At 44.8% G+C, this 26647-nt stretch overlaps 1 protein-coding gene across 1 annotated transcript in view; it reads left to right on the top strand.

The window, feature by feature from the left end:
• Positions 1–26647, top strand: part of LOC310876180 (uncharacterized protein) — a gene marked incomplete at its 3' end in the record, with an annotated part of 43563 nt that overhangs the window by 14142 nt on the left and 2774 nt on the right. The window contains exons 2-10 of the mRNA XM_083789625.1: positions 1409–1569; positions 11277–11408; positions 12027–12237; positions 13424–13474; positions 13795–14021; positions 14107–14300; positions 20588–20731; positions 22660–23349; positions 25559–25910. Coding sequence (XP_083645751.1) covers positions 1409–1569; positions 11277–11408; positions 12027–12237; positions 13424–13474; positions 13795–14021; positions 14107–14300; positions 20588–20731; positions 22660–23349; positions 25559–25910 — 2162 coding nt within the window. The remainder of the gene's footprint in view (positions 1–1408; positions 1570–11276; positions 11409–12026; positions 12238–13423; positions 13475–13794; positions 14022–14106; positions 14301–20587; positions 20732–22659; positions 23350–25558; positions 25911–26647) is intronic.

Below are 26647 nucleotides of genomic sequence, written 5' to 3'. Positions count from 1 at the left end.
GTAGATAAATCTATGACATACAGTAGATAAATACAGTAGATAAATCTGTGACATACAGTAGATAAATACAGTAGATAAATCTGTGACATACAGTAGATAAATACAGTAGATAAATCTATGACATACAGTAGATAAATACAGTAGATAAATACAGTAGATAAATCTATGACATACAGTAGATAAATACAGTAGATAAATCTGTGACATACAGTAGATAAATACAGTAGATAAATCTATGACATACAGTAGATAAATACAGTAGATAAATCTGTGACCTACAGTAGATAAATACAGTAGATAAATCTATGACATACAGTAGATAAATCTGTGACATACAGTAGATAAATACAGTAGATAAATCTATGACATACAGTAGATAAATACAGTAGATAAATCTATGACATACAGTAGATAAATACAGTAGATAAATCTATGACATACAGTAGATAAATACAGTAGATAAATCTGTGACATACAGTAGATAAATACAGTAGATAAATCTATGACCTACAGTACAGTAGATACAGTAGATAAATCTATGACATACAGTAGATAAATACAGTAGATAAATCTATGACATACAGTAGATAAATACAGTAGATAAATCTATGACATACAGTAGATAAATACAGTAGATAAATCTATGACATACAGTAGATAAATACAGTAGATAAATCTGTGACATACAGTAGATAAATACAGTAGATAAATCTGACCTACAGTAGATAAATACAGTAGATAAATCTGTGACATACAGTAGATAAATACAGTAGATAAATCTGTGACATACAGTAGATAAATACAGTAGATAAATCTGACCTACAGTAGATAAATACAGTAGATAAATCTATGACATACAGTAGATAAATACAGTAGATAAATCTGTGACATACAGTAGATAAATACAGTAGATAAATCTGACCTACAGTAGATGAATACAGTAGATAAATCTATGACATACAGTAGATAAATACAGTAGATAAATCTGTGACATACAGTAGATAAATACAGTAGATAAATCTATGACATACAGTAGATAAATACAGTAGATACATCTGTGACATACAGTAGATAAATACAGTAGATACATCTGTGACATACAGTAGATAAATACAGTAGATAAATCTATGACCTACAGTAGATACAGTAGATATCCGGATGTGGACATCCTGTATGAATAGATCATTGCATCATGTGACTCAGGTTCTGACGGGTTCTGTTTGCATCATGAGGTCCTATGACACCAAGGACGTGACCTCTCTCTCACACACACGCACGCACACACACACACACACACACACACACACACACACACACACACACACACACACACACACACACACACACACACACACACACACAGAGTAGTATATTATATAATATTGTATTCTTCTTCTTCTTCTTCTAGGTAGTGACAGTCCTACCACAGGAGGCTTAAAGGACGTCTCCACAGGAGGCCTAAAGGACGTCTCCACCCACACCAGGGCCATGAAGCTCAAACATCAGTCTCTGCAGGACCGTCTGGAGCTCTGTGTTCTGGAGCTGAAGAAGCTGTGCATCAGAGAGGCTGTGAGTATTAATACTACTGTACCCCTACTGTACACCTAACCCTACACTACACTCTGCATCAGAGAGGCTGTGAGTAACACTATGTATTAATACCTACTGTACACATGCTGTACACCTAACCCTACACTACACTATACTACTGAAGCTGTGCATCAGAGAGGCTGTGAGTAACACTATGTATTAATACCTACTGTACACATACTGTACATACTGGACACCTAACCCTACACTACACTATATTACACCTACACTACACTACACTATACTACATCTACACTACACTATATTACACCTACACTACACTATACTACACCTACACTACACTACACTATACTACTGAAGCTGTGCATCAGAGAGGCTGTGAGTAACACTATGTATTAATACCTTCTGTACACATGCTGTACACCTAACCCTACACTACACTATACTACTGAAGCTGTGCATCAGAGAGGCTGTGAGTATTAATACTACTGTACCCCTACTGTACACCTAACCCTACACTACACTCTGCATCAGAGAGGCTGTGAGTAACACTATGTATTAATACCTACTGTACACATACTGTACATACTGTACACCTAACCCTACACTACACTATACTACTGAAGCTGTGCATCAGAGAGGCTGTGAGTAACACTATTAATACCTACTGTACACATACTGTACATACTGTACACCTAACCCTACACTACACTACACTACACCTACACTACACTATACTACACTATATTACACCTACACTACACTATACTACACTATATTACACCTACACTACACTATACTACACTATATTACACCTACACTACACTATACTACACTATATTACACCTACACTACACTACACTACACTACACTATACTACACTATATTACACCTACACTACACTACACTATACTACACCTACACTACACTATACTACACTATACTACACTATATTACACCTACACTACACTACACTATACTACACTACACTATACTACACCTACACTACACTACACTATACTACACCTACACTACACTACACTATACTACACTACACTATACTACACCTACACTACACTACACTATACTACTGAAGCTGTGCATCAGAGAGGCTGTGAGTAACACTATTAATACCTACTGTACCCCTAACCCATGAACACCTACTGGCTACTGTACACCTCCTGTACACATGCACCAAGCTGTGAGTAGAACCATGAACACCTAAACTGTACAGTCAACTGTATAGTCTGTACAGTCAACTGTACAGTCAACTGTATAGTCTGTACAGTCAACTGTACAGTCAACTGTATAGTCTGTACAGTCAACTGTATAGTCTGTACAGTCAACTGTATAGTCTGTACAGTCAACTGTATAGTCAAAGGACCTCACGAAACCAAACCCACCGCCATCGATGTCTACGGAACTCGCCTTCAGCTCCGTTCCTGCATCAATGCAGGCGTGCATTAATGACGGTAACGCACACCCTTTGAGTGTTAATATTGCAATTTTACAGTTAACGGCACAATAACAGTAACAATAACAGTGACCTTTGGGTCCAGGTCACAGCAGCTAGCGTGCTAGGCTAGCTGGAGGTTAATTACATCCACTATGATGGATGCACACAGGAAGTGGCATGTTGATCCCTGAGGCGTTCCCTGCACACACACACACACACACACACACACACACACACACACACACACACACACACTATACTACACCTACACTACACTATACTACACCTACACTACACTATATTACACCTACACTACACTATACTACACCTACACTACACTATACTACACCTACACTACACTATACTACACCTACACTACACTATACTACACCTACACTACACTATACTACACCTACACTACACTATACTACACCTACACTACACTATACTACACCTACACTACACTATACTACACTATACTACACCTACACTACACTATATTACACCTACACTACACTATACTACACCTACACTACACTATACTACACCTACACTACACTATACTACACCTACACTACACTATACTACACCTACACTACACTATACTACACCTACACTACACTATACTACACCTACACTACACTATACTACACCTACACTACACTATACTACACCTACACTACACTATACTACACCTACACTACACTATACTACACCTACACTACACTATACTACACCTACACTACACTATACTACACCTACACTACACTATACTACACCTACACTACACTATACTACACCTACACTACACTATACTACACTACACTATACTACACCTACACTACACTATACTACACCTACACTACACTATACTACACCTACACTACACTACACTATACTACTGAAGCTGTGCATCAGAGAGGCTGTGAGTAACACTGTTAATACCTACTGTACCCCTAACCCATGAACACCTGCTGGCTACTGTACACCTCCTGTACACATGCACCAAGCTGTGAGTAGAACCATGAACACCTAAACTGTACAGTCAACTGTATAGTCTGTACAGTCAACTGTACAGACTATACAGTCAACTGTATAGTCTGTACAGTCAACTGTATAGTCTGTACAGTCTGTACAGTCAACTGTATAGTCAAAGGACCTCACGAAACCAAACCCACCGCCATCGATGTCTACGGAACTCGCCTTCAGCTCCGTTCCTGCATCAATGCAGGCGTGCATTAATGACGGTAACGCACACCCTTTGAGTGTTAATATTGCAATTTTACAGTTAACGGCACAATAACAGTAACAATAACAGTGACCTCTGGGTCCAGGTCATAGCAGCTAGCGTGCTAGGCTAGCTGGAGGTTAATTACATCCACTATGATGGATGCACACAGGAAGTGGCATGTTGATCCCTGAGGCGTTCCCTGCACACACACACACACACACACACACACACACACACACACACACACACACACACACACACACACACACACACACACACACACACACACACACACACACAGACCAACAGAAAATCACTGCTGTGCACCACCTGTGTCATTTAGGAACACCTTTTAACCCTTCAACACCTGAGACCTGATTCTACAAAATGTCTTCTAAATCATTTCTGAAAAAAAACTGTTTCTATGTCAGCGGTTCTCAAACTATTGTCAAGGACCCCCAGAATTATATATATATATATATATATATATATATATATATATATATATATATATATATATATATATATATATATATATATATATATATATATATATGGCCACCCCCATCTCAAACTATTTTCTTCCAGGGACTTCCAGGGACCCCTCAGAAGCAAATATTTGAGTTAAAAACAAAAGAATATAAGATTAGCGCCACATTTCTCACGATTTTTCCGAAACGGCAGATCTACAAGCTCGTTAGCACGCCACTCAGTGCCATGCTATGAGCTTGTAGATCTGCTGTTTTTTTCAATAGCTAAAGTTTCAAATAATGGTTAAAGGGTTACTGGTTAAACTCTAAAAGTGACACAGATGTGTGTCTTAGTCTGAGTCGGTTAAAAATGCATATATATATATATAATAATGCAGACACAGACAGACAGACAGACAGACAGACAGACAGACAGACAGACAGACAGACAGACGTGGGGCGACCGTGGCGCGACTGTGGCTCAAGAGGTAGAGCAGGTCGTCCAATGATCCATGGGTCGGCGGTTCGAATCCCGGCTCCTCCTGTCTACATGTCGAAGTGTCCTTGGGCAAAGACACTGAACCCCAAATTGCTCCCGATGTGCTGGTTGGTGCCTTGCATGGTTTCCGCTGCCATCGGTGTATGAATGTGTGTGTGAATGGGTGAATGTAATGCACAATCTATGTAAAGCGCCTTGGATAAAGGCGCTTTATAAATGCACCATTTACCATTTACGTATATCGCTTGTATTACGTGTCAAATCTCAGCCGTAAATTATTTTGGTCATCGCAAACGGAGCCTTCTTTATTTCCCTGTCAGTTGTACATATTCTGCTGCGGGGCGAACTGAACTCCTCTGTAAGGTGAGGTGATCATTCTGCTGCGGGGCGAACTGAACTCCTCTGTAAGGTGAGGTGATCATTCTGCTGCGGGGCGAACTGAACTCCTCTGTAAGGTGAGGTGATCATTCCGCTGCGGGGCGAAGGTGAGGTGATCATTCTGCTGCGGGGCGAACTGAACTCCTCTGTAAGGTGAGGTGATCATTCCGCTGCGGGGCGAAGGTGAGGTGATCATTCTGTTCCTGTTGACAGACCCAGCAGGGCTTGGCCTTTCCCGTGCTGGGACACGTCTTTGAGGAGCGCTCGTCATGCACACGGGGAGTTGACACCTTTTCTTTCTCCTCCTCGTAGCGACAAAAGAAACTACATTGGTGAGAGAGAGAGAGACGCTGTTCTCATGGGAGTGTTTGTGCTCTAAGTGCGGAATGAGAAGTGAATCAGATCAGATTAGAACAGATTGGAACAGAACAGGGTGTGTCCCGTCTGACTGTTTCTCAGGTGAAATCACTCCTGATGTGTTTTTTTTTTTAAATGTGGGAGGATTTGTTTAATACTTTAATACTCTGGGCTGAGGAGTATAGTCTGTAGCTCACAAACCTGTTCACGTCAAGGACCCCCCCCCCCCAGGGACCCCCACATTGACACGAATTAGCCCCACGGACCCCCCCCCCCCCCCAGGGACCCCCATGAGAGAAGATGTATCTGTCTCTAGCAGGGATTCTCAAACCGTTTCATTTCAAGGACCCCCAGTTTGACATGCATTAGTCTACGGACCCCCATTTAATGCCATTTATATAGTATAACTCTGATGGGTCCGTTTGGTTCCATTTGTACACTCTCAGAGTTAATACAGACCCATAAGGGTCCATTTGGTTCCATTTGTACACTCTCAGAGTTACAGACCCATAAGGGTCCATTTGGTTCCATTTGTACACTCTCAGAGTTACAGACCTGTAAGGGTCCATTTGGTTCCATTTGTACACTCTCAGAGTCACAGACCCATAAGGGTCCATTTGGTTATATTTGTACACTCTCAGAGTTACAGACCCATAAGGGTCCATTTGGTTCCATTTGTACACTCTCAGAGTCACAGACCCATAAGGGTCCATTTGGTTCCATTTGTACACTCTCAGAGTTACAGACCCATAAGGGTCCATTTGGTTCCATTTGTACACTCTCAGAGTTACAGACCCATAAGGGTCCATTTGGTTCCATTAGTACACTCTCAGAGTTACAGACCCATAAGGGTCCATTTGGTTCCATTTGTACACTCTCAGAGTCACAGACCCATAAGGGTCCATTTGGTTCCATTTGTACACTCTCAGAGTTACAGACCCATAAGGGTCCATTTGGTTCCATTTGTACACTCTCAGAGTTACAGACCCATAAGGGTCCATTTGGTTCCATTTGTACACTCTCAGAGTTACAGACCCATAAGGGTCCATTTGGTTCCATTTGTACACTCTCAGAGTTACAGACCCATAAGGGTCCATTTGGTTCCATTTGTACACTCTCAGAGTTACAGACCCATACGGGTCCATTTGGTGTACACTCTCAGAGTTACAGACCCATAAGGGTCCATTTGGTTCCATTTGTACACTCTCAGAGTTACAGACCCATAAGGGTCCATTTGGTTCCATTTGTACACTCTCAGAGTTACAGACCCATAAGGGTCCATTTGGTTCCATTTGTACACTCTCAGAGTTACAGACCCATAAGGGTCCATTTGGTTCCATTAGTACACTCTCAGAGTCACAGACCTGTAAGGGTCCATTTGGTTCCATTTGTACACTCTCAGAGTCACAGACCCATAAGGGTCCATTTGGTGTACACTCTCAGAGTTACAGACCCATAAGGGTCCATTTGGTTCCATTAGTACACTCTCAGAGTCACAGACCTGTAAGGGTCCATTTGGTTCCATTTGTACACTCTCAGAGTCACAGACCTGTAAGGGTCCATTTGGTTCCATTTGTACACTCTCAGAGTCACAGACCTGTAAGGGTCCATTTGGTTCCATTTGTACACTCTCAGAGTCACAGACCTGTAAGGGTCCATTTGGTTCCTATAACTATCACTTAGATGAGGACCCCCTGGAACTACCTCGAGGACCCCTGGGGGTCCCCGGACCACACTTTGGGAACCACTGGTTCAGGTGTAGTTGTGTCAGGTCAGGTGTAGTCCAGGCTGCCTGTCTCACACCACTGGTCCAGGTGTAGTCCAGGCTGCCTGTCTCACACCACTGGTCCAGGTGTAGTCCAGGCTGCCTGTCTGCCACCACTGGTCCAGGTGTAGTCCAGGCTGCCTGTCTCACACCACTGGTCCAGGTGTAGTGAGGTGTGGGTGTTCGGCTGCCTGTCTTCCTGACACGGTGACATCGGATACAAGAATGAGATGCAAAGAATGTGAAAGGGAATCTTTAGGGGGGAAAATAGCATTGTGCAACTTATAGGCCTCGACTTGTAGAGTTATTTCCAAACTAACTATAACTACCTACGACTACGGGCCGCTTTCACTTTCTGCTCTAACGAAGAGGTTCTGTTAAAAGTAGAGAATAGTCAGAGTTACTACAGTTAATGCTCTAACGAAGAGGTTCTGTTAAAAGTAGAGAATAGTCAGAGTTACTACAGTTAATGCTCTAATGAAGAGGTTCTGTTAAAAGTAGAGAATAGTCAGTTACTACAGTTAATGCTCTAACGAAGAGGTTCTGTTAAAAGTAGAGAATAGTCAGAGTTACTACAGTTAATGCTCTAACGAAGAGGTTCTGTTAAAAGTAGAGAATAGTCAGAGTTACTACAGTTAATTCTCTAACGAAGAGGTTCTGTTAAAAGTAGAGAATAGTCAGAGTTACTACAGATATCTGTGTGTTCTTAGGAAAACACTTTGACTTTGTACTATTAACCCATTCAGGCCTAAAACAAATCTCTTTATAAATGTATTTTTTTCCCTGTTTGTTTCTATATCAGTGGTTCTCGATATTTCATGTCAAGGACCCCAAAGATTATATGTAACATGCCGAAAATATGTTGTTCCGGGGACCTCCCAGAAGCAAAGATTTGAGTTTAAAACTGAAACTCTGAAAGAATATGCATATATTCAAAGATTTGAGGCACATTTTCACGACTTTTCAAAAATAGCAGATCCACAAGTTCATAGCGCGGCACTCGGTGCCACGCTATGATTGTAATCACTTTAACTATTATTTTAAACTTTAGCTGTTGAAAAATAGCAGACCTACAAGCTACGAGCTTGTAGGTCTGCTGTTTTTTTTATAGCAGACCTTATATACTGTCTCCAGACTATCCTCTCCTGTATTAATGTATATGTCTATATATATTTTAGGAGCTGACAGGCCGTCTGTCTCCAGACTATCCTCTCCTGTATTAATGTATATTTCTATATATATTTTAGGAGCTGACAGGCCATCTGTCTCCAGACTATCCTCTCCTGTATTAATGTATATATTTCTGTATATATTTTAGGAGCTGACAGGGTGTCTGTCTCCAGACTATCCTCTCCTGTATTAATGTATATATTTCTGTATATATTTTAGGAGCTGACAGGCAGGCTGTCTCCAGACTATCCTCTCCTGTATTAATGTATATTTCTGTATATACTTTAGGAGCTGACAGGCTCCAGACTATCCTCTCCTGTATTAATGTATATATTTCTGTATATATTTTAGGAGCTGACAGGGCGTCTGTCTTCAGACTATCCTCTCCTGTATTAATGTATATATTTCTGTATATATTTTAGGAGCTGACAGGGCGTCTGTCTTCAGACTATCCTCTCCTGTATTAATGTATATATTTCTGTATATATTTTAGGAGCTGACAGGCAGGCTGTCTCCAGACTATCCTCTCCTGTATTAATGTATATATTTCTGTATATATTTTAGGAGCTGACAGGCAGGCTGTCTCCAGACTATCCTCTCCTGTATTAATGTATATATTTCTGTATATATTTTAGGAGCTGACAGGCAGGCTGTCTCCAGACTATCCTCTCCTGTATTAATGTATATATTTCTGTATATATTTTAGGAGCTGACAGGCAGGCTGTCTCCAGACTATCCTCTCCTGTATTAATGTATATATTTCTGTATATATTTTAGGAGCTGAAGGCAGGCTGTCTCCAGACTATCCTCTCCTGTATTAATGTATATATTTCTGTATATATTTTAGGAGCTGACAGGCAGGCTGTCTCCAGACTATCCTCTCCTGTATTAATGTATATATTTCTGTATATATTTTAGGAGCTGACAGGCAGGCTGTCTCCAGACTATCCTCTCCTGTATTAATGTATATATTTCTGTATATATTTTAGGAGCTGACAGGCAGGCTGTCTCCAGACTATCCTCTCCTGTATTAATGTATATATTTCTGTATATATTTTAGGAGCTGACAGGGTGTCTGTCTCCAGACTATCCTCTCCTGTATTAATGTATATATTTCTGTATATATTTTAGGAGCTGACAGGCAGGCTGTCTCCAGACTATCCTCTCCTGTATTAATGTATATATTTCTGTATATATTTTAGGAGCTGACAGGCAGGCTGTCTCCAGACTATCCTCTCCTGTATTAATGTATATATTTCTGTATATATTTTAGGAGCTGACAGGGTGTCTGTCTCCAGACTATCCTCTCCTGTATTAATGTATATATTTCTGTATATATTTTAGGAGCTGACAGGCAGGCTGTCTCCAGACTATCCTCTCCTGTATTAATGTATATTTCTGTATATACTTTAGGAGCTGACAGGCTCCAGACTATCCTCTCCTGTATTAATGTATATATTTCTGTATATATTTTAGGAGCTGACAGGCAGGCTGTCTCCAGACTATCCTCTCCTGTATTAATGTATATATTTCTGTATATATTTTAGGAGCTGACAGGCAGGCTGTCTCCAGACTATCCTCTCCTGTATTAATGTATATATTTCTGTATATATTTTAGGAGCTGACAGGCAGGCTGTCTCCAGACTATCCTCTCCTGTATTAATGTATATATTTCTGTATATATTTTAGGAGCTGACAGGGCGTCTGTCTTCAGACTATCCTCTCCTGTATTAATGTATATATTTCTGTATATATTTTAGGAGCTGACAGGGCGTCTGTCTCCAGACTATCCTCTCCTGTATTAATGTATATATTTCTGTATATATTTTAGGAGCTGACAGGCAGGCTGTCTCCAGACTATCCTCTCCTGTATTAATGTATATATTTCTGTATATATTTTAGGAGCTGACAGGCAGGCTGTCTCCAGACTATCCTCTCCTGTATTAATGTATATATTTCTGTATATATTTTAGGAGCTGACAGGCAGGCTGTCTCCAGACTATCCTCTCCTGTATTAATGTATATATTTCTGTATATATTTTAGGAGCTGACAGGCAGGCTGTCTCCAGACTATCCTCTCCTGTATTAATGTATATATTTCTGTATATATTTTAGGAGCTGACAGGCAGGCTGTCTCCAGACTATCCTCTCCTGTATTAATGTATATATTTCTGTATATATTTTAGGAGCTGACAGGGCGTCTGTCTTCAGACTATCCTCTCCTGTATTAATGTATATATTTCTGTATATATTTTAGGAGCTGACAGGCAGGCTGTCTTCAGACTATCCTCTCCTGTATTAATGTATATATTTCTGTATATATTTTAGGAGCTGACAGGCAGGCTGTCTCCAGACTATCCTCTCCTGTATTAATGTATATATTTCTGTATATATTTTAGGAGCTGACAGGCAGGCTGTCTCCAGACTATCCTCTCCTGCCAGGAGAGAAGCCTCCTCAGGTCAGACGACGCATCGGCGCCGCCTTCAAGCTGGACGAGCAGAGCATCGTCCGGCGAGGAGGAGGACCAGAGGTAACGACTAAACTAAAACTACCTAAACTACCTACTAAAACTACCCTACTAACCCTAACCCTCTACCAGAGATACCCGTGGTACCCCGTGGGTATCCGAGTTTGACGGGTGGAAACGAGCGGCCAGGAGGAGGCAGTATAGAGACCAGTTCCTTTCCCCTCCATCAGGCGCCCCGGCTGGCCAGGGGGAGGCAGTATAGAGACCAGTTCCTTTCCCCTCCATCAGGCGCCCCGGCTGGCCAGGAGGAGGCAGTATAGAGACCAGTTCCTTTCCCCTCCATCAGGCGCCCCGGCTGGCCAGGGGGAGGCAGTATAGAGACCAGTTCCTTTCCCCTCCATCAGGCGCCCCGGCTGGCCAGGAGGAGGCAGTATAGAGACCAGTTCCTTTCCCCTCCATCAGGCGCCCCGGCTGGCCAGGGGGAGGCAGTTTAGAGACCAAGACCTTCTAACTGTGAGGCGAAAGCACTACCGACTGTGCTGCCGTACCTCCAAGATCAGTAATTTTTAATTAGTCTCCTCTCTCTCTCTCTCTCTCTCTCTCTCTCTCTCTCTCTCTCTCTCTCTCTCTCTCTCTCTCTCTCTCTCTCCCTCTCCCTCCCTATCCGTCTCCATGGTGAAGGAGTCACAGATCAACTCGGTGGACGCTGAGCTCTGCCTCCAGACTCAGATCTACGAGGCGTCCCGGAGGCTGCTGCAGGAGGAACACCTCCACAAGAACCTGAAGAGGAGCCGCTTGCAGCAGTTCAGACGGGAGGAGAGGAGACTGAAGGAGCTGCAGGACACCTCCTTCCAGCTGAGGCTGCAGAGAGGACGGAACGTAGCGCTGCACGGTGAGTTACTGACCTCTAGAGGACTATTTATGGAATATTAGGAGTCCAACTAGTACTGATTTACTACCACACTATGCATGGAATATTAGGAGTCCAACTAGTACTGATTTACTACCACACTATGTATGGAATATTAGGAGTCCAACTAGTACTGATTTACTACCACACTATGTATGGAATATTAGGAGTCCAACTAGTACTGATTTACTACCACACTATGTGTGGAATATTAGGAGTCCAACTAGTACTGATTTACTACCACACTATGTATGGAATATTAGGAGTCCAACTAGTACTGATTTACTACCACACTATGTGTGGAATATTAGGAGTCCAACTAGTACTGATTTACTACCACACTATGTGTGGAATATTAGGAGTCCAACTAGTACTGATTTACTACCACACTATGTATGGAATATTAGGAGTCTATAGTACTGATTTACTACCACACTATGTATGGAATATTAGGAGTCCAACTAGTACTGATTTACTACCACACTATGTATGGAATATTAGGAGTCCAACTAGTACTGATTTACTACCACACTATGTATGGAATATTAGGAGTCTATAGTACTGATTTACTACCACACTATGTATGGAATATTAGGAGTTTAACTAGTACTGATTTACTACCACACTATGTATGGAATATTAGGAGTCTAACTATTACTGATTTACTACCACACTATGTATGGAATATTAGGAGTCCAACTAGTACTGATTTACTACCACACTATGTATGGAATATTAGGAGTCCAACTAGTACTGATTTACTACCACACTATGTATGGAATATTAGGAGTCTATAGTACTGATTTACTACCACACTATGTATGGAATATTAGGAGTCTATAGTACTGATTTACTACCACACTATGTATGGAATATTAGGAGTTTAACTAGTACTGATTTACTACCACACTATGTATGGAATATTAGGAGTTTAACTAGTACTGATTTACTACCACACTATGTATGGAATATTAGGAGTTTAACTAGTACTGATTTACTACCACACTATGTATGGAATATTAGGAGTCCAACCTCCAGGTCTTAAGTTAAGTAATAAGACCTGGTACTTAAGACACGCAAAATACAGCCCTTATTGTGGAATATTAGGAGTAACAGTTTTGGGACATTTCAGGTTTCATGTAATAAGCTATCTGTTGTTGTGTTTCAGATCAACACTCTGACGACAGTTCTTTGTCGGATTCGGTCGTTCTTGACGAAGGTAAGAAGAAGCTCGCTCTAAATCACAGTCTCTTTGTCTAGTACAGGGGTTCCAACTAGTGGACACTCCGGGGACAACCAGTGGTCCTTAAGGGGGTTCCAGGTGGTCCGGGGACCACCAGTGGTCATTGAGGGGGTTCCAGGTGGTCCAGGGACCACCAGTGGTCCATGAGGGGGTTCCAGATGGTCCGGGGACCACCAGTGGTTCTTGAGGGGGTTCCAGATGGTCCCCCATACAGCTAAATGATGGAGAGTTAGTTAAATCACAGATGGATGGATCTAAAACCCTAAAACCACTTCTCTTTCTTCCTGCTCTTCTAGAAGCAGCGATCCAGACGGGGGGGCTTCTTCCCGGACCCTCAGATCCGTCTCCGTCTCCTCTCCCGGTGTCCTCCCGAAACCCCCCCACCTCCCCCACCTCCCCCTCCCCCTCCTCCTCCTCCCACACTATGCCCCCCTGCCCTGTCACCCCCTCTCCCCTCCCCCTGACGGGGACCCCCTCCTGTGTCACCCCCTCTCCCCTCCCCCTGACGGGGACCCCCTCCTGTGTCACCCCCTCTCCCCTCCCCCTGACGGGGACCCCCTCCTGTGTCACCCCCTCTCCCCTCCCCCTCACCACGCCCCCCTGCGGTGCCACCCCCCTCCCCCCTGCCCCTCCCCCGTCACACCAGCCAGGCCAGCCTGGACTCGTCTCAGAGCTTTGGCTCGTCCGGCGTGGGGGAGGGGCTCTACGACGCCCCGCCCATCCAACACGCCCCCTGGTCCGAGTCCAGCCTGGACCAGCCGTACGAGAAGAAGAAGAAGTCTCACCGCTCGTCCACCGCCAGGTAAACACATTGACCTTTGACCCCCGTTCAGGACTTTAACCAGACCAGTGTGTGTCCAGTGGAAACCTCGTATGAATCTGATCTCAGGTCAGAATGGGTTAATCAGACCAGTGTGTGTCCAGTGGAAACCTCGTATGAATCTGATCTCAGGTCAGAATGGGTTAATCAGACCAGTGTGTGTCCAGTGGAAACCTCGTATGAATCTGATCTCAGGTCAGAATGGGTTAATCAGACCAGTGTGTGTCCAGTGGAAACCTCGTATGAATCTGATCTCAGGTCAGAATGGGTTCATCAGACCAGTGTGTGTGTCCAGTGGAAACCTCGTATGAATCTGATCTCAGGTCAGAATGGGTTAATCAGACCAGTGTGTGTGTCCAGTGGAAACCTCGTATGAATCTGATCTCAGGTCAGAATGGGTTAACCAGACCAGTGTGTGTGTGTGTCCAGTGGAAACCTCGTATGAATCTGATCTCAGGTCAGAATGGGTTAATCAGACCAGTGTGTGTCCAGTGGAAACCTCGTATGAATCTGATCTCAGGTCAGAATGGGTTCATCAGACCAGTGTGTGTCCAGTGGAAACCTGGTATGAATCTGATCTCAGGTCAGAATGGGTTAATCAGACCCAGTGTGTGTCCAGTGGAAACCTCGTATGAATCTGATCTCAGGTCAGAATGGGTTAACCAGACCAGTGTGTGTGTGTCCAGTGGAAACCTCGTATGAATCTGATCTCAGGTCAGAATGGGTTAATCAGACCAGTGTGTGTCCAGTGGAAACCTCGTATGAATCTGATCTCAGGTCAGAATGGGTTAATCAGACCAGTGTGTGTCCAGTGGAAACCTCGTATGAATCTGATCTCAGGTCAGAATGGGTTAATCAGACCAGTGTGTGTCCAGTGGAAACCTCGTATGAATCTGATCTCAGGTCAGAATGGGTTCATCAGACCAGTGTGTGTGTCCAGTGGAAACCTCGTATGAATCTGATCTCAGGTCAGAATGGGTTAATCAGACCAGTGTGTGTCCAGTGGAAACCTCGTATGAATCTGATCTCAGGTCAGAATGGGTTAATCAGACCAGTGTGTGTCCAGTGGAAACCTCGTATGAATCTGATCTCAGGTCAGAATGGGTTAATCAGACCAGTGTGTGTCCAGTGGAAACCTCGTATGAATCTGATCTCAGGTCAGAATGGGTTAATCAGACCAGTGTGTGTCCAGTGGAAATCTCGTATGAATCTGATCTCAGGTCAGAATGGGTTAATCAGACCAGTGTGTGTCCAGTGGAAACCTTGTATGAATCTGATCTCAGGTCAGAATGGGTTAACCAGACCAGTGTGTGTGTGTGTCCAGTGGAAACCTCGTATGAATCTGATCTCAGGTCAGAATGGGTTAATCAGACCAGTGTGTGTCCAGTGGAAACCTTGTATGAATCTGATCTCAGGTCAGAATGGGTTAATCAGACCAGTGTGTGTCCAGTGGAAACCTCGTATGAATCTGATCTCAGGTCAGAATGGGTTAATCAGACCCAGTGTGTGTCCAGTGGAAACCTCGTATGAATCTGATCTCAGGTCAGAATGGGTTAATCAGACCAGTGTGTGTCCAGTGGAAACCTCGTATGAATCTGATCTCAGGTCAGAATGGGTTCATCAGACCAGTGTGTGTCCAGTGGAAACCTCGTATGAATCTGATCTCAGGTCAGAATGGGTTAATCAGACCCAGTGTGTGTCCAGTGGAAACCTCGTATGAATCTGATCTCAGGTCAGAATGGGTTAATCAGACCAGTGTGTGTCCAGTGGAAACCTCGTATGAATCTGATCTCAGGTCAGAATGGGTTCATCAGACCAGTGTGTGTGTCCAGTGGAAACCTCGTATGAATCTGATCTCAGGTCAGAATGGGTTAATCAGACCAGTGTGTGTCCAGCGGAAAACCTCGTATGAATCTGATCTCAGGTCAGAATGGGTTAATCAGACCAGTGTGTGTCCAGTGGAAACCTCGTATGAATCTGATCTCAGGTCAGAATGGGTTCATCAGACCAGTGTGTGTGTGTCCAGTGGAAACCTCGTATGAATCTGATCTCAGGTCAGAATGGGTTAATCAGACCCAGTGTGTGTCCAGTGGAAACCTCGTATGAATCTGATCTCAGGTCAGAATGGGTTAATCAGACCAGTGTGTGTCCAGTGGAAACCTCTTATGAATCTGATCTCAGGTCAGAATGGGTTAATCAGACCCAGTGTGTGTCCAGTGGAAACCTCGTATGAATCTGATCTCAGGTCAGAATGGGTTAATCAGACCAGTGTGTGTGTCCAGTGGAAACCTCATATGAATCTGATCTCAGGTCAGAATGGGTTAAGGGTTATGTTCTGCTTTAGCTCTGGTCCATAGCCTTCTACTGCTCCATTCTGCTCTGCAGTAAGGCTATGGGACTTTCAGTTTTAAATCTCAAATCTAAATCAGACCAGCCTCTCCTCTTTTTTGTGGAAATCTCACAAACGTTTGACCTACTCACCAAAACAAAGGCTGGTTGTGTCATTAGAAAGGCTACTTTCCTTAATGGACGCACTCTGAGCCCCCCTGGAAAAATATTCTCTATGAGGCAGTTCTCTGGGCAATATCAGTAGAGGGCGCAGCGGAGTAACTAAAAGTATTTGTTTTCCGGTGTAAACAAAATCCCTTTTGGGCCAAAAAGTACAGTTTATACGTGTGGTGGGGCAGAGGGGGGGGGGGGGACTCTTCTTTTTCCCATGGAGGTAGAAGATAAAGCAATTTGGAGAATCTAATTGGCTGTAATTCTTTCAACGTGCTGAGAAGTGTTTAGAGACTCTGAGATCTGATATAACATTATGTTGTTGTTTTAGATCTGTTGTTTAGTAGATCTGATGTAACATTATGTTGTTGTTTAGTAGATCTGATATAACATTATGTTGGTGTTTATAGATCTAATTATGTTGTTCAGATCCACACATCCTCAATATTCTTTAGCCCAATTAGACCTGAGACCAGATTCTACAAATGTCTTCTAAATCCGGGCAGTTTTCCATGTCAGTATAGTTCTCAAACTATTTCATGTCAAGGCGCCACATTTTCCAGATTTAAAAAAAAATAGCAGATCTACAAGCTCGTAGTAGAGCTTGTAGATCTGCTATTTTTCCGCAGCTGCAGCTACTATAAAATGAATAATATTGGTGTTTAGATTGGAGCCGTGGGGGCGCGTCCCTCAGTCACTGGACAAACCCTCTCACACACACCTCGAATCCAACACGCCCTTGATTATTCATGCTGTTATTATGTGCAGCTGTGTTGCTGACATCATGCCCTGAGGTGCGTTTGGATACGTAGCGATAGCGCACCGTGCGATACACACTAATACGTGAGCAAAGAGGGCGAAACTCCCATTAACCCATTCTGAACTGAGATCAGATTCTAAAAATGTTCTTCTACATCCTGACAGTTTTCTGATAAAAAGCTATGTTTCTATGTCAGTCGTTCTTCGACTTTTTCAAAAATAGCAGATCTACAAGCTCTAGCGCGCCACTCGGTGGCGCGCTACGAGCTTGTAGATCTGCTATTTTTCAATAGCTAAAGCATAACACCAAAAGGGGTTCCCGCGTGAAAAGTCACGCTGTACAAAACAAGAACTTGTTTTTATCCTATTCTACTCTCATATATTGATATTGAGAGTATTACACTCCTTTATTTATCATGTTTATGAAAGGATCAAAGCATCAATTAGTATAACATATTCATTCAGAAAGTCAGGGCGCATGTGTGCACGTGCATGTGTGCGCGCCACCGTGCATGTTTACGTGCGTGTTTGAGGTGTTACATCTTAGACACAAAGGGTTGCTGTCCTAATGGAGCAGTACCGCTGCGCCATCTACTGGTGAGTCCAAGTATTTCAGGAGTTTGGCCTCTTTATGTAGAATCTCTTTGAGTGAGCGTGTTCCCATGAGGTTCTCCCCCTTTTGGATGTTATGTGGACCCCCATCAGATACATTGTGTCAGGGACCCCCCATCAGATACATTGTGTCAGGGACCCCCCATCAGATACATTGTGTCAGGGACCCCCCATCAGATACATTGTGTCAGGGACCCCCCATCAGATACATTGTGTCAGGGACCCCCCATCAGATACATTGTGTCAGGGACCCCCCATCAGATACATTGTGTCAGGGACCCCCCATCAGATACATTGTGTCAGGGACCCCCCATCAGATACATTGTGTCAGGGACCCCCCATGATCAGATACATTGTGTCAGGGACCCCCCATCAGATACATTGTGTCAGGGACCCCCCATGATCAGATACATTGTGTCAGGGACCCCCCATGATCAGATACATTGTGCCAGGGACCCCCCATGATCAGATACATTGTGTCAGGGACCCCCCATCAGATACATTGTGTCAGGGACCCCCCATCAGATACATTGTGTCAGGGACCCCCCATCAGATACATTGTGTCAGGGACCCCCCATCAGATACATTGTGTCAGGGACCCCCCATCAGATACATTGTGTCAGGGACCCCCCATGATCAGATACATTGTGTCAGGGACCCCCCATGATCAGATACATTGTGCCAGGGACCCCCCATGATCAGATACATTGTGCCAGGGACCCCCCATGGTCAGATACATTGTGCCAGGGACCCCCCATGGTCAGATACATTGTGTCAGGGACCCCCATCAGATACATTGTGCCAGGGACCCCCCATGATCAGATACATTGTGTCAGGGACCCCCCATGGTCAGATACATTGTGTCAGGGACCCCCCATCAGATACATTGTGCCAGGGACCCCCCATGATCAGATACATTGTGCCAGGGACCCCCCATGGTCAGATACATTGTGTCAGGGACCCCCCATGGTCAGATACATTGTGTCAGGGACCCCCCATGATCAGATACATTGTGTCAGGGACCCCCATCAGATACATTGTGTCAGGGACCCCCCATGATCAGATACATTGTGCCAGGGACCCCCCATGGTCAGATACATTGTGTCAGGGACCCCCCATGATCAGATACATTGTGTCAGGGACCCCCATCAGATACATTGTGTCAGGGACCCCCCATGATCAGATACATTGTGCCAGGGACCCCCATCAGATACATTGTGTCAGGGACCCCCCATGATCAGATACATTGTGTCAGGGACCCCCCATGATCAGATGCATTGTGTCCTCTGCATGCTGTAGTATTTAGATGGTTCTGTTATGACTTCTCCTCTGCATGCTGTAGTGTTTAGATGGTTCTGTTATGACTTCTCCTCTGCATGCTGTAGTATTTAGATGGTTCTGTTATGACTTCTCCTCTGCATGCTGTAGTATTTAGATGGTTCTGTTATGACTTCTCCTCTGCATGCCGTAGTGTTTAGATGGTTCTGTTATGACTTCTCCTCTGCATGTTGTAGTGTTTAGATGGTTCTGTTATGACTTCTCCTCTGCATGTTGTAGTGTTTAGATGGTTCTGTTATGACTACATGTTGTAGTATTTAGATGGTTCTGTTATGACTTCTCCTCTGCATGTTGTAGTATTTAGATGGTTCTGTTATGACTTCTCCTCTGCATGTTGTAGTATTTAGATGGTTCTGTTATGACTTCTCCTCTGCATGCTGTAGTATTTAGATGGTTCTGTTATGACTTCTCCTCTGCATGCTGTAGTGTTTAGATGGTTCTGTTATGACTTCTCCTCTGCATGCTGTAGTGTTTAGATGGTTCTGTTATGACTTCTCCTCTGCATGCTGTAGTATTTAGATGGTTCATTGTGCCAGGGACCCCCATGATCAGATACATTTTCTTTTCACACACATCTTTTTGAGTGGTGCAACCACTCCTATAGACAGCTATGTGTGCGGCTGTGTCCCTGGGTCTGTCCCTGTGTCCCTGGGTCTGTCCCTGTGTCCCTGGGTCTGTCCCTGTGTCCCTGGGTCTGTCCCTGTGTCCCTGGGTCTGTCCCTGGCTGGCTGTGTCCGAGCACGGAAATAGCGTTATAGCGTTTGTTCACCACCAAGTGTCACTGTTGCACAGCCTAACACACAGGCCAAGGAGGATGGCCAGTACAGTACAGTACAGTACAGTACAGTACAGTACAGTACAGTACAGTACAGTACAGTACAGTACAGTACAGTACAGTACAGTACAGTACAGTGCCACTCACTTCAGATGGGTCTGACTTTCTATAATATAACAAAGTTAACAAAATAGCAGATGTACAAGCTTGTGTATCTGCTGTTGTTGAATTGCTAATCGTATTGTGTATTAATTTTGCATTGTTATGGTATTATGTCTCTCTCCAGTAGCCCCGCCTCCCCGGCCCAGACTCTGCCGCCATTGGAGGCCTGCCTGCCAGTGGGCTTGTCCCACCTGAAGCTGCGCCACACCGTGTCCAACAGCACCCCCTGCACGCCAGAGATGCAAGTGCGCCGCCAGCTCTCCCTCAGGTAGCTTCTGGTTTTACACTCATTTAGTGGATGGAGCTCAATATCCCATACCCCAGGAGGGCTGGAGCTCCATATCCCATACCCCAGGAGGGCTGGAGCTCCATATCCCATACCCCAGGAGGGCTGGAGCTCCATATCCCATACCCCAGGAGGGCTGGAGCTCCATATCCCATACCCCAGGAGGGCTGGAGCTCCATATCCCATACCCCAGGAGGGCTGGAGCTCCATATCCCAGTGCCTCAAATCAGTGCCTCAAATCTTTCAGAAAATTGTCACGATTTAGATTTTATTTAATGTTTTATTTCGACGTGGGGTCTAAATGGGTTAAGATAGGTGGTACAATACAACGGCGATGGACTCGTAGTCATGCAGTCTCAATATGCAGCTCCAAGAGTGTGTGTGTGTGTGTGTGTGTGTGTGTGTGTGTGTGTGTGTGTGTGTGTGTTCACTGTGGTAAAGTGTGTGACAGACCGTACGACTTCGACTTCATGAGGGCAGATAATATACTGCCGATGCATTTCAATGGGAATGGAGCGCTTTGCTGCCATTTTAGTGGATTTCTGCACCAAAGAGCTCCATTCCCATTGAAATGCATGGGCAGTATCCAGGGGTACTGACCCCAGGACGTACCGGGCAGTATCCAGGGGTACTGACCCCAGGACGTACCGGGCAGTATCCAGGGGTACTGACCCCAGGACGTACCGGGCAGATCCCCCGTGGGCCGCGGCTGTAGCTCAAGTTATGATATGATAAAAAAAAGAAAGAAAAAACATTTTTCTGGACAGGCAGGCCACCAGGGGCCTGTTTCACGAAACTTGGATTAGAGATTAAGCCGGGATTTAACACATATCCTGGTTTAATATATCCTGGATCAGCGATTAACCGGTTTCATGAAAGCTGGTTAATCTTGCCAGATTAATTTAACCAGTTAACCTGGATATGTTGAGGCTTGATTCGGTTTCATGAAAGTGATGCTACATAAATTACCATGGAAACTAATGCTTTGGACTTAGCCTGCTCCGGAGCAGGCTAACAGCCAGGTTTAACCTAATCCTGATGTCTTTACTGTTCATTAAGCAGTCAAACTGATCACAAACCAATGATGTTTTCCAGATTTATTCAATTATTATGGGTTTATGTTGCCTTATTTCTATCGGTCTGCATTAAAGGACTAATTTAAGCACTATATAAAATCAAATAACCAAAATATATAGGCTGCACAACATCATGACAGCTTGTGAGCTTGTAGATCAGCTGCTTTTGGTGAATGTTCCACATGAATAGGTTTGCTGTCGTGCAAGTGCACGGTTAAGAAGAATTATTATATTATATATATATATATATTTTTTGTAAAAGTGAAAACCACTAAATATTACTCATTGTTTTACAACGTATTACCATTGTAAGGTTTCACCCACTACTAGTCCTACATACTTACACCTAGAAACCCCATTCAAACCTATTTAGGTTCATCTTACGGTGGACATGTGTGCCTGAAAAGGAATCTTTGAAATGTTTAATAGTTTTAGAAATATAGTGATTTCAAATTTGAGACATTTATAGGCAGATAGTGGCACTTCAAAAAATCACTTTCACCTAGAAAGTCCATTCACACTTTGTAAAATTCAGCTTACTGTGGAGACACATGCTGGAACCTTTTACTTTGAAATGTTTTGTAGTTTCTGAGTTATTTAACTTAAACGCCCAATGCATTCTCAATGGCAATAGCACAAACGTTGGCATGCTACATGAACCCATGACCCTCACCAGTCTGGCCCCTGTCTGGACAACAACCCCCTTCCCCAAAGGTAGCTCCCTCAGAGGAGGGAGTTATGGCCAAATAGAGGTCATTCATTTCACACTGAATAATAATAATAATATGTTTAATAGACTCCCAACATAGTTTCTGTGCTCGTATTTCTCTCCAGGTTACCCAACAACAACCACACGGAATCCTCCCGCTACGACCAGGAGAGCCGAGGCCGCGTCAGGATGCCGCGGAGGCGCCTGACGGAGCACGCCAGAACGGCACCGCCAGGCTCCGCCTACGGAGGAGGAGGAGGAGGAGCCATAACGGCACCGCCAGGCTCCGCCTACGGAGGAGGAGGAGCCACAACGGCACCGCCAGGCTCCGCCTACGGAGGAGGAGGAGGAGCCATAACGGCACCGCCAGGCTCCGCCTACGGAGGAGGAGGAGGAGCCATAACGGAGAACGGCGGCAGCCGCGCGTCAGAGGACAGCCAATCGGAGCACTCGTCTCCCTGCCAGGACCTGCCCCCCCCGTCCTACCGCCAGCCTGCCCCTCCCTTCCCCTCGCAGCACTACAGCCCCGCCCCCGCCGTCGGAGCCACGCCCCCTCCTCCTCCTCCTCCGCCTTTCCCAAACCCCGGAGGGTTCTACCAGAACTCCTGGCACCGGTCCAGTCCCAGCTTCCACCACAGGGGGGGCTACTACCACGGTGACGAGGGTGGTGGTTACCCCCCTCTGGACCCCATGGGTGGATACGCCCAGAGAGACCACCCTGACATGGGTGGATACGCCCCTCTGGACCACCTGGACATGGCCAGGCCTTACTACGGGCAGCAGGCTCCGTGTCCCTCCAGACAACATGACTACAGGTAGGCTCCATGTCCCTCATGATCAGAGCTTCCGTTGCTCCAGACTGTACGACGGAAGCATTTATATTTTACTCATGATCAGAGCTTCCGTTGCTCCAGACTGTACGACGGAAGCATTTATATTTTACTCATGATCAGAGCTTCCGTTGCTCCAGACTGTACGACGGAAGCATTTATATTTTACTCATGATCAGAGCTTCCGTTGCTCCAGACTGTACGACGGAAGCATTTATATTTTACTCATGATCAGAGCTTCCGTTGCTCCGGACTGTACGACGGAAGCATTTATATTTTACTCGTGATCAGAGCTTCCGTTGCTCCAGACTGTATGACGGAAGCATTTATATTTTACTCGTGATCAGAGCTTCCGTTGCTCCAGACTGTACGACGGAAGCATTTATATTTTACTCGTGATCAGAGCTTCCGTTGCTCCAGACTGTACGACGGAAGCATTTATATTTTACTCGTGATCAGAGCGTCCGTTGCTCCAGACTGTACGACGGAAGCATTTATATTTTACTCGTGATCAGAGCTTCCGTTGCTCCAGACTGTACGACGGAAGCATTTATATTTTACTCATGATCAGAGCTTCCGTTGCTCCAGACTGTAAGACGGAAGCATTTATATTTTACTCGTGATCAGAGCGTCCGTTGCTCCAGACAGAATAATGTTTCCAACTGAGTGGAATAGTAAGAGAGTGGCGACACTTTGTAACTCCCACTTTAACAATGGAATGCGGAAGTGCTCATTCTGTCTCAATGGGATAGTTCCAATGTGTGGAACTATAGCCCATAGGTACCCGCTTTGTGTTAATGGGATAGTTCCAACGTGTGGAACTATAGCCCACAGGCACCCCGCTTTGTCTTAATGGGATAGTTCCAATGTGTGGAACTATAGCCCATAGGTACCCGCTTTGTCTCAATGGGATAGTTCCAATGTTTGGAACTATAGCCCATAGGCACCCCGCTTTGTCTCAATGGGATAGTTCCAATGTTTGGAACTATAGCCCATAGGCACCCTGCTTTGTCTCAATGGGATAGTTCCAATGTTTGGAACTATAGCCCATAGGCACCCCGCTTTGTCTCAATGGGATAGTTCCAATGTTTGGAACTATAGCCCATAGCACCCCGCTTTGTCTCAATGGGATAGTTCCAATGTGTGGAACTATAGCCCATAGCACCCCACTTTGTCTCAATGGGATAGTTCCAATGTTTGGAACTATAGCCCATAGGCACCCCGCTTTGTCTCAATGGGATAGTTCCAATGTGTGGAACTATAGCCCATAGGCACCCCGCTTTGTCTCAATGGGATAGTTCCAATGTGTGGAACTATAGCCCATAGGCACCCCGCTTTGTCTCAATGGGATAGTTCCAATGTTTGGAACTATAGCCCATAGGCACCCCGCTTTGTCTCAATGGGATAGTTCCAATGTTTGGAACTATAGCCCATAGCACCCTGCTTTGTCTCAATGGGATAGTTCCAATGGAACTATAGCCCATAGCACCCCGCTTTGTCTCAATGGGATAGTTCCAATGTTTGGAACTATAGCCCATAGGCACCCCGCTTTGTCTCAATGGGATAGTTCCAATGTTTGGAACTATAGCCCATAGGCACCCCGCTTTGTCTCAATGGGATAGTTCCAATGTTTGGAACTATAGCCCATAGCACCCTGCTTTGTCTCAATGGGATAGTTCCAATGTGTGGAACTATAGCCCATAGGCACCCCGCTTTGTCTCAATGGGATAGTTCCAATGTGTGGAACTATAGCCCATAGGCACCCCGCTTTGTCTCAATGGGATAGTTCCAATGTTTGGAACTATAGCCCATAGGCACCCCGCTTTGTCTCAATGGGATAGTTCCAATGTTTGGAACTATAGCCCATAGGCACCCCGCTTTGTCTCAATGGGATAGTTCCAATGTGTGGAACTATAGCCCATAGGCACCCTGCTTTGCGGCGAGATCAAAGTATGTCGCCTCTCCTACTATTCCACTCAGGTTTCCAATATCCAATGCTCCCCCCCCAAAAAAAAAGAAAGATCACAATTAATCAGACCAGTGTGTGTCCAGTGGAAACCTCGTATGAATCTGATCTCAGGTCAGAATGGGTTAATCAGACCAGTGTGTGTCCAGTGGAAACCTCGTATGAATCTGATCTCAGGTCAGAATGGGTTAATCAATGAACTGAACCTTTTTGCAGCCCTAACTACAGGTACATGGAGACCCCTGTGTACCACAGCAGACCCCCCCCTGAGGTCCGGCTGGCCCGCTCCCCCTCCCTCCTGTGGGACCACCAGCAGCACCACCAGGCCAACACCGGTACCGGTACCGGTACCGCTCCACCTCGTGTGGCGGTCGGCCAAGAGCTCTGCTCCTGGCACCAGCGCAGCTCCTTCAGAGGGGGGGGTCCCCTGCCCAGAGGGGGGGGTCCCCAGCCCAGAGGAGGGGGGGGTCCCCCGTCCCGGCCGCGCTCCCTGGACCGCCAGGGCGCGGTGCGGGTGAAGAACCCCGCGGGGCGCGGCTCACCGCTCTTCACACGACGACAGCAGTACCAACCAGAACAGGTAGAGTATATTATTATTTAAGCAATAAGCCACGAGAGGTCTCAGGTTAGCGGGTATTTTACACGGGCTGGGGGCGCAGGCAGACCCCACGCACAGCCGAGGGTCTTCTACCCCCCAGGCTTATTGCTTTTCTAAAAGGGTTACAAACATATAGCAATATTAACCTAATAAAACGATTGAATTCACAAAAGTAGCTACGCTTTAGTTTGCGCCACCAGAGCGAGCCCACATCACTTCCTTGTTTTGCTCGGCAAGTAGGCTATATGTGATTGAAGGAGTGGGTTATCGGTGGAATTTACACCGGTCACGTGACGGTAACCAGCCAATCAGAATCAAGTATTGGGACTACCCGTTTTAGAAATGGAGTATATATACTAGAGTATATAGATGGATATAGAGTCTGCTGGTACTTCAAAGGTTTTCATTTAGAAGACCCCCCCATAACTCTGAGGCCCCTTTTCCACCAACAGAGCTTTGGGTTTATGACGTTCTATCCGTTCTAGATGGTTCTAGAACGGATAGAACGTCATAAAACTATAAAATGTTATCGAGCACTCCAGAAGTGTTCTAAACAGTTCTCTAAACAGTACAATAAATCTATGGAAAATACAGGATCAACCTGAAACTACCTGCAAAAATAAATAAATATAACAGAAAGAAGTTGCCTTGAATTGTCCTGTACAGTTTGGCCACCATAGACATCCTATATAAGGCAAATATTAAAGATGACATTAAGC

This window comes from Protomyctophum parallelum, assembly GCF_964188405.1.
Source record: "Protomyctophum parallelum genome assembly, chromosome: 18".
In the NCBI taxonomy this organism is placed as follows: Eukaryota; Metazoa; Chordata; class Actinopteri; order Myctophiformes; family Myctophidae; genus Protomyctophum; species Protomyctophum parallelum.
The sequence above is the reverse complement of the archived record's forward strand: the minus strand, read 5'-3'. Positions and strand labels throughout refer to the sequence as shown.